General features: G+C 34.0%; 1 protein-coding gene across 1 annotated transcript; it reads right to left on the bottom strand.

Moving 5' to 3' along the window:
• Positions 1-2,428: 2,428 nt before the first annotated feature.
• LOC105774249 (uncharacterized) lies at positions 2,429-9,716 on the bottom strand. The gene is made up of 14 exons (XM_012596668.2): positions 9,456-9,716; positions 9,030-9,132; positions 8,666-8,912; positions 8,342-8,383; positions 7,274-7,345; positions 7,010-7,145; positions 6,677-6,834; positions 6,400-6,484; positions 5,790-5,992; positions 5,511-5,672; positions 4,849-4,998; positions 4,079-4,339; positions 3,658-3,927; positions 2,429-2,801 (listed from the first exon to the last, which is right to left on the bottom strand). The coding sequence occupies exons 1-14, from the start codon at positions 9,511-9,513 to the stop codon at positions 2,547-2,549; spliced, it is 2,202 nt and encodes a 733-aa protein (XP_012452122.1). The 5' UTR covers positions 9,514-9,716; the 3' UTR covers positions 2,429-2,546.
• Between the last annotated feature and the right edge of the window lie 10,975 nt (positions 9,717-20,691).

The following is a 20,691-nucleotide window of genomic DNA, read 5'->3' as shown; positions in this document are numbered from 1 at the left end:
TTGCTGAGATATTGTATCATTGCCATTCATCTCCAACTGGGGGACACTTTGGTGGTTCACGTACTGCAGCAAAGATTTTGCAAGTAGGTTTCTTTTGGCCTACACTATTTAAAGATACTTATGATTATGTGAAGAACTGTGATAAATGTCAAAGGACTGGTAATATATCAAGGAGGAATGAGATGCCCTTAAAAAATATTTTGGATATTGAATTATTCGACATATGGGGCATTGACTTCTTAGGCCCGTTTCCTTCTTCGTATGGGAACAAATACATCTTAGTTGCTGTGGACTATGTATGGGAACTGTGATAAATTGCATGGGCTTGACTATGAATTGCACTAAAATTGATTGTATGCACTGTTTTAAACTTGTATTATAATGACTTGAATCATAGAAATACCATTGAGTTTTACCGTTCAACGTACAGTTTATTTTCTCTATGCGCAAGTATAGGTGATCTTCGAGATTACAAGAAGTAGTTCTAAAATTCAAGAAGCAATCCTCGACTCAACAAAGTTTGTATAGTTTTGTTTTGTTAAATATATGGCATGTGCCTAGATTGAGTCGGTTTTGGTAAAATTTGTGATCATGTCCATAGTTGAAGCTAGAATTGATATTTTGGAATTGGTCAAATGGTTGAATCATAGAACTATGTGTGTCATAAGGTTTGAATTGCTTAAAAATGTTGTTATGGTAAGGTTTATTTGAGTATGTACACATGCTAAATGTTGTGGATGGTTGTGCCATGAAATTAGCATCTATATTGAATGGTAATAATGCAAATAGATGTATGATATTTGTCCAATTATGAATAAAGTAGTTTTATTTATAATTGAACTTGTTAGGGATGTACATTTGGTTGGAAATGTGGCGTGGAAATGAGAATTGGTTGTTTATGTATTTGTAGGGTGGTACCAAATTGGACCTTTTAGAAATAGAGAGTTAAGTCGCGATGACATGCTCTCAACGTTGCAATGAGCTTAGTCAGTATGTTGCGTTGTGACGAGGAACCCCTAAAGTCGCGATGTCTAACCCAAGATTTTAAAATCTTTTTTGATTTGGTCCTAGTTTGACCTTGGGTTAGCAGTAGAATTTTCGTAAGCTTGCGTAAGGCCCAAAAATATTGTATATAATATAATATAATATAATATAATATAATATAATATAATATAATATAATATAATATAATATAATATAATATGCATGTATTACTTGTAATTAAATGTAGAATAGTATGAATTGAATGTAATTGATCATAGTTGCTCCGATAACGAATATGACATCCTATAGCTTGGACCCGATGATCAAATCGATATGGGGTATTACATAAATGCAATGAAAATAGATATAAAGTTTATTTATTACATGAAATTGTAACTATAACTTCTAAAACAAAATAAAACTTTTAAATCAAAAACAATTTTAAATAAAATCACAACATCAAATAATTTTCAATCAAAAATCACTTATATTATAAATAAAAATGAAACTTCTAAAACCAATTAAAGCCACCATAAATTAATTTTAAAAAAGAAAAGAAAATCATAACCTCCAAAAAGAAGTATCAAACGAACCAAATTAACACTAATAATCTTTAGATAATTTACAAACAACCATATTTAGATAATTTATGAGCTCTAATCCATGTTTTATTCTTGAGATAAAATCAAATATACAATTACAAGCCGAAAATAAAATTAAAAGAAGATTTATAGCCTAAAAACAGTATAATATTTAAAATGTAATTAATTCATAATGAAGGAATTTAACAACATACCTATTTATTTTAAATAAATCTAAAAGGTTTAGATTAATCCAGTTTACTCTATTTGGGATTGGCAATAAAGATATATAATAAATATATCTACATTATGCTTTTCCTCAAAATTATATTATTTATCTTCTTTAAAAATATTTAAATGAAAGGTTAAATTAAAGTTAAAATAATAAGTAAACGTTGACATTGAAGTACTTAGAATTGGATATTCAAGTGTAATGATATTAATTTACTTTTATAATGATAATAAACATTAAGAAGGAAAATAAAACTAATTTATTTGGATTTAATCTAAGAAAGAATTAAGTGATTTGGAATGACTGTTACAACTTCTTTTCTAAAAATTTAAATGGAGTTCAAAAGAAATAAACTAAATTGATAATTTTATCTTTTACTTTACACGGCATAAAAAGAGTTGAAAAATATATTAGAGAGAGAGAGAGAAACTATTATTCCCAACTTGGGAGTTAGCTTTATATTATATAAAAATCACTTCCAAAGTTAGAATTCTTATTATTTTTTATTCTTACCATTTTAAAATAAGCACAAATCAGTTCATTATTTTTAATTGTTTTGAGTTGAAGTCATTTAAATTTAAATAATTTAAAATCCATTATTTAAATTTTAACATTTCAAAATGAATTTAGATGGTTCAAATTAAATTGGAATCTCTTAATTTTCATTTTGAATTCATAGATTAAATCAAATTTAAAATCCATTAGACTAAGTTTCCAATATAAACACACTTTGTAAATACAAGTTGTTATTATCTCATACGAGTGTCAGGTGCATGGGTTTTTGACAACTCGTGAATCAGTCTGGACATACAAACCCAAAAGGACTCTGGGAATTTGTTGCTGACGTGGTTGCACACGGCCGATATGATATCTACAGAAAAGCCAAGGGTTTGTGGCTTCAACACAATGCGCATCAACATCGCCGTCCAAATCTCAGGGGCCGACTTTACTGCTCGAGTAAGTAACCCGAATCCATTAACTACCCTACTCATAATCGCACCATCCTGCAATATCAAAACCATACTATATAACAAAATACACAATAAAATAATCCTTCCAAACCACATCTAGGCAGATTTAATGAAACTTATTCGAGTCAAATGCAATTAGAAAATTCTCGAGCTGAGCTAGAATCGAATTCGAGCTTTTCAATTTGATATATTTTTTGCATTATGAAAATATATAGAAAAAAAGTACGAAAGCTTTAATCAAAGCTAAGTATAAAAATTAATAAGTGAATTTAATTAAACTCAAACTTAAAAATTGATGTTCAACTAGGCTCAAACCGAATATCTAACCTCAAATTTCAAGTGGAGCTTAAATTCAAACTTTTCACTATTCAGGTCAGCTACGCTCAATTACAGCCTAAGCAAGTTTATGATAAAGTGAAAAAGATTGATTATACTAAACGTCCTCCAATTGGATCTAGATTTTTAAATTAATCTCTAAATTTCAAAACATTGTAACTGAATCCTCAAAGGATGAGTATCACATGATTAACGTCCTCTGGTCAGCTTAGCCATAAGCTAGAACATATTTAAAACTAGTACGTTTGTAACTATTACACGGACAACTGAGGTGTTAAAACAAAACTTCCCTAAATTTTAAAAACAATGTCCTTTTTAACATTCCAAATCTAAAATGCAAGCTGTCCATGTAATAAGTATACACATTTAAAATTTGATCAGTGAACGCCCAAACTGACCTGATTGTACAATGTTGATACTCTGAGGGTTCAATAATATGTTTTGAATTTTAAGAACCGCGAGCTATATTTTAGAGACTTCTCATGCAATTAACCTCAAAGTTAAATTAAGCTACTTCCAGTTTGTGAGAATAATAATGAAAGACATTACAGACCTCAAATTCTGAAGTTCTCCTTGCTTTACTTTCAGCTTCTAGCCTGCAACCAAAGACTTCATCATGCAGAAAGATATCTGCTGCTCGAATTATATCCCGAAGGAGGAAAACGCGCACCATTAGACCCTTTTCAGATAGAATGAAAAGCAGAAGATCTTCTGTGGCATCAACAACTGCATGCATATCGAATGACTTCCATCCCGACAGAGGTGAATCATTTTCTTCAGATTCAGGAGGATCCTCAGAAGCCTGTTCAGATATTGCAGCTACCTGATACAAGATGAACCACACTCATTTAAGGGAATGAAGCAATTTAGTTTAATTAGAACAGACAATTGTCTTTATTTGTTGCTAGCAGATAACAATTTCGTTGTCAAAGTGGATTGGTCTGCAAATGTAATAACAAAGAGAGAAGACCTACCAAGCGCTCCAGGCGGTTCCACCTAATGGATCCATTGTTACGAATAAGAAGCTCCCTTAAGATTTTTCTCATGTCAGGACTGGGATCGGCCAACAGCCTCCCAATCACAAAAGGATATGCACTTTCAATGACTTTGAAATCTGGATCAAGTGCTTTTGCTGTTCCTTCTAGTGAAGCAAGAGCTCTCACCACTAGAGCATAGTCTGGGGGAAGAGAGAAGTTAAAATCATACATGACATCATATAACTGGTTCATTATACCCTGAAATACAAAGCAATGGGAAAGTCATTGCAGAGACGAGTAACCATAAAAAAAACAAAAAACTAAGTCTCAAAAGAACTTATCATGACGACTTATATAAAAGCATGCAAACACATGCAGATATCAAAGAGAACAAACGTCGAATGAATCTCAGTCTGCAACCCAAATTGGTGAATTTAGAAACTATAGTTTATTTTTCATCATAAGACAGTGCAACTGAACTGGATACTTGCTATATTTATGCAATGTGGGTAACCATGCTCAAGGAACAGCACAATCTTTAACATGTATCTCTCCCCGTAACTATGAATTTCCCATCATTAAGTCAAACAAATATCAAGAACCATTTTGAAGGACAAACTTGTAGAACTACTAACTAGCAACAGAGATGGCATTTCGAAGTGCTTATTATGCCTGTTGGTACTTTGAAAAAATTAGGGAGAGAAATAGGTGAACTTAAACTGCAAATGGAAAATCTGAAAATAAGGTAAAGGACTTCAAGCAAAAACCTGGAAATCTTTAGATTGTCGAGTCCCATCCCCAAAAGATGTCTGCAATGCATCTGCCACGGATTGCATATCAGCTCCTTCAGGAATAAATCCCAAAGAAAGATAATCATTTGCCAATCCCAGAGAGTCATGATTAACAAAGTGCACAAGCTGAAACAAGCAAGAACTTAGGAACACAGGAACAACCTCAGGGAATAACAATCAAAGCTCAGTATCATCATAAAAAAAAAAAAAAAAAAGCATAAAAGGAGGACATGACATGTGCATGTAATAGTAACCAGGCCAAGAGAATTTAGAGCTTGGGGTTAATAGGTAACTGTAAATTTTCTAAGATAACTATTACTTTATTCATTCCATTATTTTTCTCCATTCTTATATGGGAAAAATAACCCATTGCAGAGTTGAGACATCTGCAATAACAAAATGTTCTCTGCTCAAGGGTTAGAAGGAAAAGATGAGATTTCAGTTTTGAAATATTATTTAGCTTTATTCAAGCTTATGCACTAGTTGTCTCTTTGATATTCAATGGTTCATGTAACATTATTGCATCCAGAACTAACATATTTTGAATACTAACATAATGCGTAGAAGATCTGTCATGAGCATGGATAACGTAATATAAAGCAGTAGCCTGGTATAATTATCAATAGAACAGCTCTTACCACTTGAATAAGTCCTACACGGTAATGGCGAGGAATATCCCCCATCATCCCAAAGTCAAAATATGCAAGGGATCCACAGCTAGTAGCAAGCAGGTTTCCTGGATGTGGGTCAGCATGGAAAAACCCCACCTCAAGCATTTGTCTCAAAGAGCAATACACTCCCTAACAAACCATCAAAAGGAGTATAAGACCGAACTGAACACAGTTAGATCATATATGAGCTGCAAATGTAATGGCTGACATAGCCAAGAGCTCAAACAGAACACTTAATTAGATTACCGGGTCAATCAGTTCCCTTCGATTAAGATATGCCTTTTTCAGGGCAGCTTCATCTGTGAGCTTAATTCCATCTACCCACTCCATAGTAAGCACAGTTTTTCGGGTCAGGTTCCAATATATTTTTGGCACTTTAATTCCCTTTGCATTTTTATTTTTGATGGTATTCACACCTTTGGCATTATGATTAGAAGTATGGCCATCACCTGTACTCGCAAGGAAATTGCACTAGTATGAATAACCATTCATAAATCACAAGGGCAAGGCTCACCAAAAGGTTAACAGCATCAAATACAACAACATGCAGTGGTAACATTTTGAAGCATGGAAGAAGGAAATCATAACATTTACTTCTTTTCAACTATAAACCACCCTCCTATAAGTTTTTCTTTCTTTTAACACGAAGCAGTCCAAGATTAAAGTTAAGATCCTCAGAATACTATAATAGGCAAGAAAATGACAACAACAAAATGATGCTAGGTCATGTAACAGGGCACAAGTTAACCCCTTTGGTATTTCTACTCTTCAAGAGGCCAAAACAATCGAATAAGTCCCATATAGTTGTTAACCTTTAAATTAGTTAATATGTCATAAGCAATTATAAAACACTTACCAGGCCAGCCACCATAAAGAGAGGCAAACCGTTCAGCATTTCTAGCCTCCAGTACGTAATCGATTTCATCAAACATGTGCCTTACCTGTTCATTGAAGAGAGACCTGAAGAGGTCCATAAGCATGTACAATCTCATCAATGAAAAGATGATGGTAGAAATGCACATACTGTTGCAAAGATCAAAATCTGAGTATACTATTTACAATGCATGCATAATAACTAATAATAGACGAGTATATAACATGATTGGATATCTAAACACTCGAGGAAGACTCACCATTTCATTCACAGCTACTAAAAGATCTTTGCGAGCTTTTGCAAATCGCTTTATTTGGCCACCAATCATATGGAATAACAATGCATCAAGGGTCAACATTAGTGACATACCAGGCCTCTGTACTTTAACAGCTACAAGTTCTCCAGAATGAAGGCGAGCTGCAATACTTAAAGCCATGAAAGCAAACATTTAGCTTTATATATTCTCATAAATATAGATCTTTAACAGATAATATATCAAAAGTTGGAATGTCTGTAACATGAGACAATGATACAGAAAGGAGCAAAAAAGGAATTATATATTGTTTTCCTTTCACAGAAATGGTGGTCTGACCTTTATACACTTGTCCTAAAGATGCTGCTGCAATAGGCTCTGGGCTAATATCAGCAAAAATTTCAGAAATTGGAATACCCAATTCCATTTCAATAGATTTTTTTGCAATACGAGTCGGGAATGGGGGAATTTGATCCTGGCATTAATAGAAAAGGTGCAAATCAGAAAGAAAACAAATGGACAAAGATAAACATCAATAATTCATAAATCTCAACAATTTAACCCATAGCTGTATACGTATGGTTGAGGAAAGGGGCTGTATACCTGTAACTTAGCAAGCTCTTGGCAATAGACAGGTGGCAATATATCTGCTCTTGTGCTCAAAGCCTGTCCAAGCTGCATACCCATATAAAAGTAGACCAAAGTTATAAGTTTTGTCCAGGAGGATTAAGAGAAATAAATGGGTTAAGACATTTTATTTTATTTTATTTTTCTACTTGCTTTTATCTCTAGAAATTAAACGCAAAAGGTTTGTTTGATACAAAAGCAAACAATAAAACAAATATAAGCTTGCATGTCTATAGCCTACGTCAATGAGCAACCATCAAGTCTTCAAACTCCTTATCAAAAGTTAACATCAATACTTGAATTTCAGACCCATAATAGATCTCCACACATTGGTTCCAATTAAACGAAAAGCAGAACAGAACAGTAAAGTTTGCAAAATTTTGTAATGATTAAATTCTGCTATTAGTCCTTGTACTTTGCGAAAGTTGTGGATTTAGTCCCTGAACTTTAATTTGATTAATTATAGTCCTTGCACTTTTTGAATTGGTCAATTTTAGTCCATGTACTTTTTGAATTTTGAAAATTTAGTCCTGACCCAATCAATAGCAGTTAAATCTGTTTGGTTAAATTTAATTAATAGTCCAGTACTATGCATATAATAGTAGATTTAGTCCATATTCTCCAATTGGATCAAATTCTATAGTTTTCGAATTTTGAAATTTTAGTCTTGATGCAAATGACAATCGTTAACCATTAACTGAATTTTTAATGCATAATATGTGGAAATAACAAGCTGATATGACATTCACATATGATACCATGTTTGATGCATCAAATTTTGAAAATAGTAGAACTTAATGAATTTAACAGTTACCGTTTGGTGATGAGTTAAATTTTAAAATTTGAAAAGGATTGAAAATGACCATATTAAAGTATAGGGACTAAATCCACAACTTTCACAAAGTACAGGGACTAATAGTAGAATTTAACTTTCTGTAAAACTCTGGTAAAGGGAAACTAGAATAAACAAAGCCCAATAAGAAACTTAATGGAACAGTTCGGAATAAATAAAGAGTACGATAAAGCAAAGATAAAGGAACTTACCTTAACATAGAAAGGACCCAAGCGGATTAACATCTCACGAAACTGAAAGAATGTAAAAAATACAATAAGCTTGTTGTAACAAAAAAAAAAAGAAAAAAAAAAGAGGAAATAGGAAATTATGATAGTTTCAGCAAAACCATTGGCCAAATAACATGAAATTGCAACACTAAAGCAAGCAAACTTCTAGTACAAAGTCAGCCAGATTATGCTAAGGTTTCGATGTTTTACTCTGCTCTCATATTGGATGAATATAGCATGCAAGAATAATAGAACCAATTCAAGTTATTAAACAGAACATGTTTAAGAATAAAATTCATATAATACCTTCACAGCACGCTCTTTTATGTCTCGAAAAAAGAATTGCCAAATGGTCAACTTCAATACATGAAATGAAATGATTGCTGCTCTATACAAAGCCAGAAATGGGCCAAATCGGTATACTGCAGAAACGCTTGTTGAGCTGTGCGTCCCAACAGTATGCCCAAATTCACTTTCCAATGATTCTTTCCTCAGCTTAGCATACTCTGCAGAAGGCCTCTCACCATGCACACTGGCAAAACCTGTAGAAAACCTGCACAAAAAAGGTAAAAAAAACAAATGTTAGAGACACTCCACATTCACCAGACCAATTTATTACATAACCCAATTCCGAGCAGCAAAATTTAGTGGTAAATATGAATGCACTTACAGATGTTGTTGCAACAAGTATAATCGATGCCTGGTATCCATCTGAACTTCCGGAGAAACAGAATAACGCAGCATAGTTCCAACATGTCTATTATGGTTTACAGCTGCAAGCAGTATAAGTAATCAACTAATATAAAAAGTAACATCCACATATACTCAAGGTCGTAAGAACATTACTAAATGAACAACCGAAGGTAAAACAAATATGACCAACAAAATATTACTTCCGGGAAGTTCCAGAAATGCCCAACTCGGTGCTATAAAAGTGCTTCACAATCCTAAAACTTAAATTATCAGGATAATACTAGCATCGAAGAAAATTAAGCACAGTGCAGCAATAGGAAATCAAAGAACAATTGATATTAATGTTGATAGAATAATAAGCGGGGACGGAAGAGGAAAGACTAATAGAAAGGAAGAATGATACCAGTGGAGAGCAATGTGAGACGGCGATGACGGTTGAGAGTAGCGAAGACATTCCTCATTGAGCGAACGGTACAAAGGAAAGCGAAAGAAGTCGAGCACCTACCTAAGCTTTGAGTCCTGCTCACAACTTGTTTGTGAAAATGCGTCTTTGAACGAAGCTTGTGATTGGGACCGGGTTACGAAACTTTTTCTATATTTTTTTCTTCCGATTGCAGAAATGTTGCCACGTTATATGTCTACATGAAGCAGCTACCATTAACCAACCGCCAACCGCCTCATACGTATTATTTGTTAAATAGAGAAAAAATTTGAATGTTAAACTATTCTCTACGTAACTAAATATTTTCTATATTTAAGTTAAAATTTTTATTTTTCAAATTTAAAATTTAAAATTTGCATCTAATTATTATCATCATTAAAAAAATTTATTAAATCTTTTGGTATAAGTTTTGAAATTAAAATACTTTATTTGGTAGTTATATAATAATAGAAATAAAGTTGAAAATATTAATTAAGGTTTAAAAAATACTCATTCAAACTTGTCATGATAAAATAATTTTTTTATATCAATAATTAACAATATTAACTATTTAGATGTACTAATGATATTATAAAAGAAGATGGATCAAATTATGTCAAAACTTAAATATATTGATTACATCTCAAGTTTCAACCTAAAGGCCAAATTTGAAATTTGACCATCTGTCTTATAATGTAAAAAGTAAAATAAAGAAAAAAAAAAAAAAGCAGCACAAACTTAAAAGAAAAAAGCCACATGTTAGTCTCGAGAAGCTCTCAAGGCATTTAAATTGTGTATAACTATGTAATATTTTAATCAAAGAGTTCACAATACTAACTATTTGGACTAATTAATAACATTATAAAAATATAAATACCCAATTATGTTAGAAATTAAAGCATAGAGATTAAATCTCAAAACTAAACATAATAGAAGAATTAAGAATAAAAGTTAACAATATTTCTAAAATGTAAAAAAGAAAAGAAGGGAAAAGAAAAGCATCCGACATGTCATCTTTGGACCTTCCTTTTATATAATTGATAGATATTAGACACCTCCTTTCTAGCCTCCAACTTCAAATTTCAATCCGATCCAATTGAACTTCAGTTCAATCAAATCCAATATCTGAATGAGCTCACATAATTTGTAATGACTCGAATTCAAAAAGAGTCTAACACAAAGTAATTTGATATGCAATGAGCTTAGCATGAATTTGTACTCAAATTAACTGTAATTTTGGAAAAGAAACCCTCATAATTAGAGGTATTCATGAGCAAAGCTAGATCAGGTTTAAGTCGAGTTTAAGTATAACATTAACACACTTTATATTTATTCAAGTCTAGTTCGACCTAAAATATGAGCTTAAAATTTTACCTAAACTTGCCCATACTTGTAAATGGTTAATCTAAGCCGATTTTAACCCGCTCATATCATATTAAATTTTTGACAAATATTTATATTACTTATAATTCAAGTTTAATAATTTTATATATTTTCTCATTTATTAAAATTCTATACCTAGTCAACTTAATTTTTTTAATGTTTACATTATCGTTTATATATTATTATAGATTTAATTTTTTTATGTGTTCTAAATTACATAACATATTACAACATAAACCATCGAAGGGATCTACTGTCACCACCACGAACTTTCGCTGCCGCCACGTTTGACGTCGTTGTCATCTTCAGACCGCCGCTGACCACTATGGACTATCATTGAGTTGCCTCTGGCCACTATCGGGCACCATCGAACTGTGGTCGGGTCACCACCAACCACCGTCAACCATCACCAACTACTGTAAGGCCACCGCCGTCAACGACCACCGTCAGTCCTTTGCCAGTTGGTTGGGTTGGGTTTGTGTCGTCTTAATCAGTCTTGGATGCATCCTGGTTCTCCGAGTTTTGCCAAAAAATTGGTTACATAAGACTTATGTTCATTTCCGACTCACGTGAATTATTCTAAAAATTAAATAAAACCTACATCGAGATGATAGTCCACGATCTAATTACATATCCCAAAAATTATTAAAATAACAATTACAACCACTTTAATTTATAGGAATCACAATTTTGGCAAAATTATTTTATCATATAAATAATAAAATAATATAAAACATTCATTCATAAATGTAACGCAAAACATGCTAATAATTATAAGAATGTCACATCTTATAAAAAATTAACCAAACATGAAGATGAGAGAAAATTTTGGTATCAATTTATACTACAAACATAGCACAACCTGGCTTTGATACCGATTGTTGGAAAAATCCAATTTAATAAATGGTTTTGTGTCACAGCAAAAAAACTAAAATTTTAAAAATCAAGCTGGTTTGTGGTATTTGTAACAATAAGCTTTTCCTGAAAAGTACAAGTGCTTTGTGCTAGACAGATCCTTTCCATTTTCGGCTTTCAACCGAATGGTCTTCTCCGCTATTCTTGTACCATGAATCGCTTCAAGTGTGGGCTCAAACAATCATGAATCAAACATAGAATCAGAAATAATTTTCTTCCTTTCAGTAAGAAAGTTAATCTCTCTCTATAAAAACCAACAGAATTGTTATTCTCGAAAAATAAAATTTATACTTAGAAATAATTTCTCACTTTCAGTCAAAATAACAATATCTCAAAGTTGTATATGACTTGTGTATATAGCCTTACCGGTGTTATCTATTTATAGGGAGAAATAGAAGAATCCTAGTTGAATTAGTAAAATACATATAATACTTATCTGATAGAAAATCTAGTCCCCTAGTTTTACTAGGAGAGAGGTGATAAGTGCTAAAAGCAACATGTTTTAACCTCATTCTTAACGAATTTTTGGGTGATTATCCGATGTTAATTGTGAATTTTATACTCCTAATCCTTTAAATTCATGTTTTAATGCTTAATATAACATTTGGGAGCAAAAGGAGCAAAAAACAAGCGAAAACCAGAGCGTCGGAACAAGTTGAAGGAGTCACACAGGCTACACCTTTTCACACGGCCAAACCACACGGCAGTGTCAATTTAACGAGATTGTGTAGTGAACAGCAGAAAGTTGTGATTTTTAGGTTTTTCGAGCATTCTAAGACATATATATGACAAAAATAAAAAGATAGGAGGGAGCCGCCAGAGAATACTCAAGAAAACAACTTGAAAAACACCATTGAAGTCAACTTTGAAACATATTTCTGTGAAGATTAAAGATTCCCAGTTGATTTCTTAGGAAGTTGTCATGAGTTTCTTTATTTCTTTTGGTTATATTGTATCTTGGATATTTTTATTTCCAAACATGAGCTAATTTTCTAAATACCTAGGAGAGATGAACCCTATAATGGATTTTGTCATTTGTTTTTATTTTATGCAATAAATACTTAATTTCTTATTCTCAATTATGCGTGCTTAATTCTTGGTGTGATATTTCTAGATTATTGATCCATGTTCGATATGCTTTAATCAGTGGTTGAATAGACCCTGTTTAAGATTAGATCTGGCATAATTGAATGGAGTTGCATGGAATCCTAGAAATAGGACGACATATATCTATTGGATTAGAGTCAAATCTAATAAGGGAATCCATAGCATGAGTTAATGCGATAATAGGGGTTTTAATTTTAAAGAAATTTCAATTAATCAACCTAGATTCAATTGCTCTTATGCTTAAAAGAGATATTAGCATAATTTAGAGATTTCTACGGATCAAGTTGCCAAGTAAAGAAATTGCGTAATTTAGATTGATAGTGACAGATGAATCTGGGCGGATTCTTTCCTGAATATTATTTCGTTTCTTGGTTGTTATTCAATTATTTTCGTGTTTTGTTTTCTGTCGCATTCATTAGTTAATTAAATAGTTAATTTTAGTTTTAATCGATCATTTGAATTATTCGGTTAAATAATAAAAATACAATAATTACTAGTACTGGTAGTCCTTGTGGGAACAATATCTACCGTAACTATACTATCAATTGATAAGTGCACTTTCCGTACTCAAAATTTTAGTTAGTTTCATGACCATCAAGAGGGAGTAGTATTGAGCCTCTCATGTATTGGGACCAATTATATGTGCTTCCTAGACTTTTAACTCAGTACTTTATAATTTAATCCAACCAATACATGTTTTTCTATTTCCCAAAATAAATGTTATTTATTAAATCAATTTAAATTAATTAATTTTTCTAGTTAAATAATTTTCTCAACCCAATTCAAATTTCATTGAGTCATAACAACTTTACCATAAAAGAATCTATAAGAAAATATATTTAATTTACATATTCAACGAAATCAAAATGACCAATTAATTTAAGTCTATTTTGGAAATTCAATTATTTAATTAATAATCATTCGAAAAAATTAAATTAATTCTCAAGTCATTTCCAAACTCAGTGAGAAACCACATTCATTTTCGAATGTAACACATTTCTTTAACTTATCATTTCTATTCATTTATGTTTATTTGAGTCTACATGCAATTCATTTCTGGTTTCAACAAGCTAGCAGAGAGACCAATTGGACATATGTAATTAGGGCTCAAATGATTTATAATTAAGTTCCAACTTTTTTCTTATTAATTGTAAACTCATTTAGGTACGAAGTTATTCTACTATAGTATCGTGACTGTGCTCCCCCTAATTACATACCATTATGAATGCTACTCAATTTGTGCTCGTCTAATGACCTTGTCATAAGTGTGTTACCCTCATAGGATATCCTTAATCTCTTTGGGATAAATTTGTTCTTCCAATATGGTATCTCATTGTAGCCATTACATCTTACTTTTCATCTATCATGTAATGTCAATAAGAGGATACCATTTGCCTATTTCTTGAACTATGAATTGTACTATTGTGAATGATGCTACATATTACTGAAGTTGTATACCCAATACACCATCTTTCGGTTCCTTATTTATTTGAACTTAGGCTTTTACTTACATCAAAGTATATGAGTAACGCATACATAATTCATCATCCACTCAAGATTAAGGTTGCAACAACCCGTTTTTTAATGGTGTCAGAATTAGTGGTAGTGGTTTCGACGAGTGAGTTTGTAAATATTTGATACGAACTCATTTCAGAATGATTCAAGTCGTTTAGATTGCTCGATCGTGAATTGAGTAAGGATAAGTTCGTTTCGGGATTAAACAAAAAAAATAGGATAAATGGCTTCAAATAATGGTAGTAGGTAAAATGGTTAAGTAAATAATGGATAATTTGGCTAAGACCGAGAATGAACCAATAATATTGGATTGTTGACTCGAGTCTCAAAATGGCTCTTAGGTGATTTAGGGTTTTAAAAAAAATAACAAACAGCAAGGACCTTGACCCATTATCAAAAGTGATAGGAACCAAAGGTATATGAACGGCACACCAAAAAAAGGTGATAAGTTCAGTTTAAAGAAAAGAAAGAATGACGCCACAAGAAAAACTTGATAAGTCAATTCAGTCATGAAGTGAACTAAGAGAGTTGGAAATCTCACAAGTTTCAGTTTAAGCATAAATTTGGCAAAAGTCCTTGACAATGGGCTGATTACAAGTATTTATAGTGCTAGATAAGGCCTAGCCGAAAAGTCACAATTGATCAACTTAAATGAGCTAATAATAAGCTGAAATAAAACTTAATCACTAAGCACAAACTCTTGAAATTCTACGCCTAAGTAACAACAACTATCAATAAGATTTAATGTTCTAATTCAGCTGATTTAATAAGCTTGAATTCTTAGGTTTCATTCTTGAGCAGCCAAAGAGTTTAGGATAAGTTCTAAATTCTCCCTTGGACAGCCGAATAGACACCAACAACGTTCATAATATTTTTGGGCACACAAACGACCATGGAGTGTTCTTAAAGAGGCAATCGGTTACAGAATTTGTAATCACTCTTTTGTCCATTGCTATTCTAGAACAGCTCCTTGGAGAAGATGGAGAGGCTGCCAAATTTTAATGATGCATATTGCTCTCCTTTTATTGTTGTAATAGCCCATTGTATGTAACCAATTCCATCTGAATAGTCGCATTTATCACTTTGTAACAACCCTTGTACATAACTGATTCCAACTAAATAGTCACCTACAACCATTTATTAACAAACACATTAAAACACATTTAAACACACTAAACTTAATAAGCTTGATTAATAAACTGTAACACTTAACTTAATTTAATAAACTGTAAATAACATATTTAACAATAAGTTATTCCAGCAATTAAATAAACTAAGATAAGCATTTATTCCAGAAATTAATTAACTAAAATGAGTTTAATAAAAAAAATAAAGTCCAGCAACTCAATTACTAACTAAGATGAGTTTAAATAAATTAAGGTTCAGCTTGCAATAAATTGCAAGGGACACCTATTGAGCTGATCCAAGCATGATCAATGGATTTGGCTACTTGCTCTCCCCAAGCTCGATCAACATGGCTTGCTAACGCATCTTGAAACCTCTTAGCTCGTGACTGAGTTATAGGTCCTTGTGGCAGCTCAACGGGTTTGGTGGTAACTTTCTGAGCTAGGGTCGCATCATCCCCCTTCTTCAAGGCGATTTGTCCCCAAATCGTCACCTATATCAAAAAGGGATAAATCAACAACATTAAAAGTAGCACTAACCTGATACTTACCAGGTAAGTCTAACTTATAGGCGTTATCATTAATCCTTTCCATGAATTGAAAAGGATCGTCTCCCCTTGGTAAAAGTTTGGATTGTCTTTGAACTGGGAATCTCTCCTTGCGCATGTGAATCCAAACCCAGTCACCGGGTTCAAACGTCACTTGTTTACATCCCTTGTTGACTTTACGAACTTATTGCTTGGTTCTTAATTCAATATTATCCCTAACTCGTTAATGCAATTGTTTCACAAAATCTACCTTTATCTTTCCATCTACATGCACCAACTGATCGGAAGGTAAAGGTAACAAATCCAATGGAGTTAAGGGATTAAATCCATACACTACCTCAAATGGCGAATACTTGGTAGCCGAGTGTACCGATCGATTGTACGCAAATTCAATGTGAGGTAAACACTCCTCCCAAGTCTTTAGATTCTTTTGAATAATGGCCCGCAGTAGTGTTAACAAAACTCTATTAACGACCTCCATTTGGTCGTCGGTTTGGGGATGGTTTATTGTTGAAAATAATAGCTTAGTGCTAAGCTTTCCCCATAAGGTCCTCCAAAAACGGCTGAGAAACTTGGTGTCTCGATCCGATATGATTGTTCTTGGAACATCATGCAGCCGCACGGCTCCCTAGAAAATAGATTACCAACATTTATAGCATCGTCAGTTTTATTACACGCAATGAAATGAACCATTTTTGAAAACCGATCAACTACAACAAACACGGAGTCTTTCCTGTTCTTTGTTCTAAGAAGGCCTAAAACAAAATCCATAGAAATATCCATCCATGGTACTTCTGGAATTGGCAACGGAGTATAGAGTCCATTTGGCTAGATCCTTGATTTCGCCTTCGTGCAAACAATACAGCGACCGCACACTTTAGCCACATCTCGTTTCATCTTCGACCAATAGAAGTGTTCTTGAAGAACAACCAAAGTTTTGGCAATACCAAAATGTCCCATTAAACCCCAGCTGTGTGCTTCATGAACCAACATGTCTCTTGTTGATATTTGGGGTATGTACAATTTGTTTTCTCTAAGAAGGAATCCGTCTTGCCAATAGTACCTATCATACGCACCTTGCACACAAAACTTGTAAATTTCTCCAAAATCAGAATCATCAGCATATAAATCCTTCAAATAAGCGAAACCAAGAAATTTAACATCCAAACGGTTTAAAAGAGTATACCTTCGTGACAAAGCATCTACAATGATATTTTCCTTACCTTGCTTATATTTAATGACATATGAAAAGGATACTAAGAACTCGACCCATTTTGCGTGACATTTGTTGAGCTTGGTTTACCCTTTCAAATGCTTTAAAGCCTCATGGTTCATGTGTATAACGAACTCCTTCAGCTAAAGGAAATGCTGGCATGTCTCTAATACGCGTATCAACGCGTACATTTCCTTGTCATAGGTGGGGTAGTTGAGCGTAGCCCCGTTAAGTTTCTCACTGAAATAAGCCATCGGATGCCCATCTTGTGTTAAAACTGCACTTACTCCTATACTAGAAGCATCACACAAAAATGGAGCATTAGTTAAACAATCTTTGTTTTTTTATCAAAAGCAGATTCTTATTCATCAGGCTAAATGAAAGAAGAATTTTTTTTGATAATATCGGTTAATGGGGTAGTAAGAGTGCTAAAGTTCGGTACAAATCTCCTATAGAAGCTTGCAAAGCCATGAAAGCTTCTAACTTGGTTGGTGTTGGTCAGACGTGTCCATTCTTGTATCGCTTTAATTTTGTCTTAATCCACCTCGAGGCCACTCGTACTTACAATGAAACCTAGAAAAACAACTTTGTCAGTACAAAAGTTACATTTCTTAAGGTTTGCATATAATACTTCCTTTCGTAAAACCTCCAAAATAGTATGCAAATGCTCAAGATGGTCAGATAAGGATTTGCTATAAATTAAAATATCGTCAAAATAAACTACACAGAAACGACCAATGATTGACCTCAAAACGTGGTTCATTAACCTCATGAAAGTACTCGAGGCATTGGTGAGGCCTAATGGAATCACTAGCCACTCATACAAATTGTATTTGGTCTTGAATGCGGTCTTCCACTTATCCCCCTCCCGCATGCGAATTTGATGATAGCTGCTTCTTAGATTAATCTTAGAGAACAACTTATCACTGTTAAGCTCGTCCAACATATCATCAAGTCTAGGGATGGGATGACGATATTTGACGATAATCTTGTTGATGGCTCGTCAATCTACGCACATCCTCCATGAACCATCCCTTTTAGGCACCAACAGAACGGGTACTGCGCATAGACTTAGACTCTCTCATATATAACTTTTCTCCATTAATTCTGCTACTTGTCATTGCAGCTCCTTAGTTTCCTCGGGGTTGCTTTGGTAAGCTAGTCAATTCGGAATCGTAGCGCCGGGAACAAATTCTATTTAGTGTTTGATACCTCAGAAAGGAGGCAATCCACTAGGCATTTCTTCCGGGAAAATGTTTTCGAATTCTTGAAGCAATGAAACACGGGCTGGTGCAACAACAAGGACTTCTTTATTTCTTTTTCCCTCGCAAATACGCTCATTTTACCACTCTCGTTTTCTTTTTGACTTTCTTGTTCCTCTCGTACTTTTACCTCCACTCCCTCAATTTTCCCTTTCTTTTTACCGTTTTTCTTTTCTTTCTCTTTTTCAATCTTTTTTTCTTGTACTTTTTCTTTCTTTTCTTTCAATTTAAATTGATCTTGGTACACTTGTATTGGAGTCAGTGGTGCCAAGGTTACATTTTTGCCACGGTGTTTAAATGTACATCGATTTGTATAGCCATCATGGATCATGCGCCTATTAAACTACCATGGGCACCTCAAAAGAAGATGTCCCGCGTGCATGGGAACTACATCGCACACCACTTCGTCTTGGTACTTCTCGATGGAAAATGCTACCACAGCTTGCTTTGTCACTTTAAGCCCACCTCCATCATTCAACCATTGCAACTTGTATGGAGTTGGGTGTTTGATCGTGGCCAAACCTAACTTTTCCACCAGCATGTTACTTGCTACATTAGTACAGCTTCCACCATCAATGATCATACTACATACCTTGCCTTGGATGTGGCATTGTGTGTGGAAAATATTCTCCCTTTTTTGATCAGTTTCAACACTTTGGACGATGAGGCTTCGTTTCACCATAAGGATTTCACCTTCAACCAGTAACTCTAAATCTTGTTCTTCATCATCGGATGGCATTTCGGGCTCATTTTCATCTTCCTCATCGGATTTGATTTCACCTTCGGCCTTTACCACCATAATACTTTGATTGGGACATTGGCTAGCTATATGCCCCTAGCCTTGACACTTGAAACATTTTATGTCTCTCGTGTGATTTGGCACTTGCTCATTTTTATTCCGACTTGACTCGCCAACGGGCTGATTGGATTTAGCTGCTACAACCGGCTCCTTTGTTCAAACAAGGGGTTTGTTGACTCCTTGGCTCTATTTTTTAGTGGAGGGATTGGCATAAGATCGACTAACTCCTTTTCGTTTGAGTTGTTTTTCAATCTTAATCGTCATATGAACCATGTCCATCACTTCAACATAGTGTTGTAATTCACTATGTTGGCGATATCACGGTCACCTCTCGATCCTTCTCGATATCAACTCGGATCATTGCTATCTCCATTTCTTTATAATAGTCTTCAACGCTTCTATTGCCTTGAGTAAGGTTTTGGAGTCGTTGATATAGATCTCGGTGGTAGTACGAAGGAATAAATCGTTTCCGCATGGCAAACTTCATTTCAGCCCAAGTGGAGATGGGTCTTTCACCATTTCATCTTCGACTCGTTACTAGTTGGTCCCACCACACAATTGCATATTTTGAAAAATCGATTGTCGCAAGCTTTACCTTTTTACTCTCCGAATAATTGTGACATTCGAAAACGAGCTTAATCTTCTGTTCCCACTCCAAATAAGCTTCAGGGTCATTCTTACCTTGGAATGGTGGAATTGTCATCTTAATAATCTTAAGGTTGTCATCTGGATGATCTCGATCTCTAGGGCCCCAATGTCATTGGCGGCCTCGTTGATGTACACTTCGGGCAGATAAATGATCACTTTCTTGACCACTTTCTTCATAGGGATCTCGGTTTGGACGCTCGTGCTCTCGCCTTACACCTTTTGGACTTGCCACACGCTGTTCTCGTGTCTTAACTCAAAATAATTGATCTTCATTTGGTTCGAGTTTATGATCGAATAATCGCACTATTTTTCGTATGAGTGCTTGAAGGGTGAGATCTGGCATGCCTACTCTAACGTTTCTTACGGGACAAAACCCGCATTCCACGTTTGGATTTCTTTCCGGACTTTGTGACATTTTAGGAACCCACAACAAAAGAAAAAACCTCACTGTCCACTCCAAAAGAAATCGCACTCACTTGGCTCTTACTCGCTTGAATAGTTTCAATTTCTCTTTCCTTTTTTTGCTCACTCCGCCTCTCTAAGTTCTCAAAAGGACTAGTTAGACTTAGAAGTAGTCGTTGTGGGTCAATTTAAGGGTAGGAATTGTTGTAGGACAAGAAGGTAGGCTAGAAACAAATGGTTGGGTTATGGTGTGGCCGATTGGTAGGATATTGAATGGATGATTTTGGGCAGCAAGTAGAATT

This window comes from Gossypium raimondii, chromosome 6 (assembly GCF_025698545.1).
Source record: "Gossypium raimondii isolate GPD5lz chromosome 6, ASM2569854v1, whole genome shotgun sequence".
In the NCBI taxonomy this organism is placed as follows: domain Eukaryota; kingdom Viridiplantae; phylum Streptophyta; class Magnoliopsida; order Malvales; family Malvaceae; genus Gossypium; species Gossypium raimondii.
This window is presented reverse-complemented; position numbering and strand designations above follow the sequence as displayed.

Bases quoted from the DNA above. Each gene is read 5' to 3' on its own strand.
- LOC105774249 (XM_012596668.2), bottom strand. From the start codon at position 9,513: ATGAGGAATGTCTTCGCTACTCTCAACCGTCATCGCCGTCTCACATTG. The intron at 8,913-9,029 runs GTAAGTGCATTC...TTTTTTGTGCAG, and splicing joins TACTTGTTGCAACAACATCT to GTTTTCTACAGGTTTTGCCA. The intron at 4,999-5,510 runs GTAAGAGCTGTT...TGCTTGTTTCAG, and splicing joins GTGTAGGACTTATTCAAGTG to CTTGTGCACTTTGTTAATCA.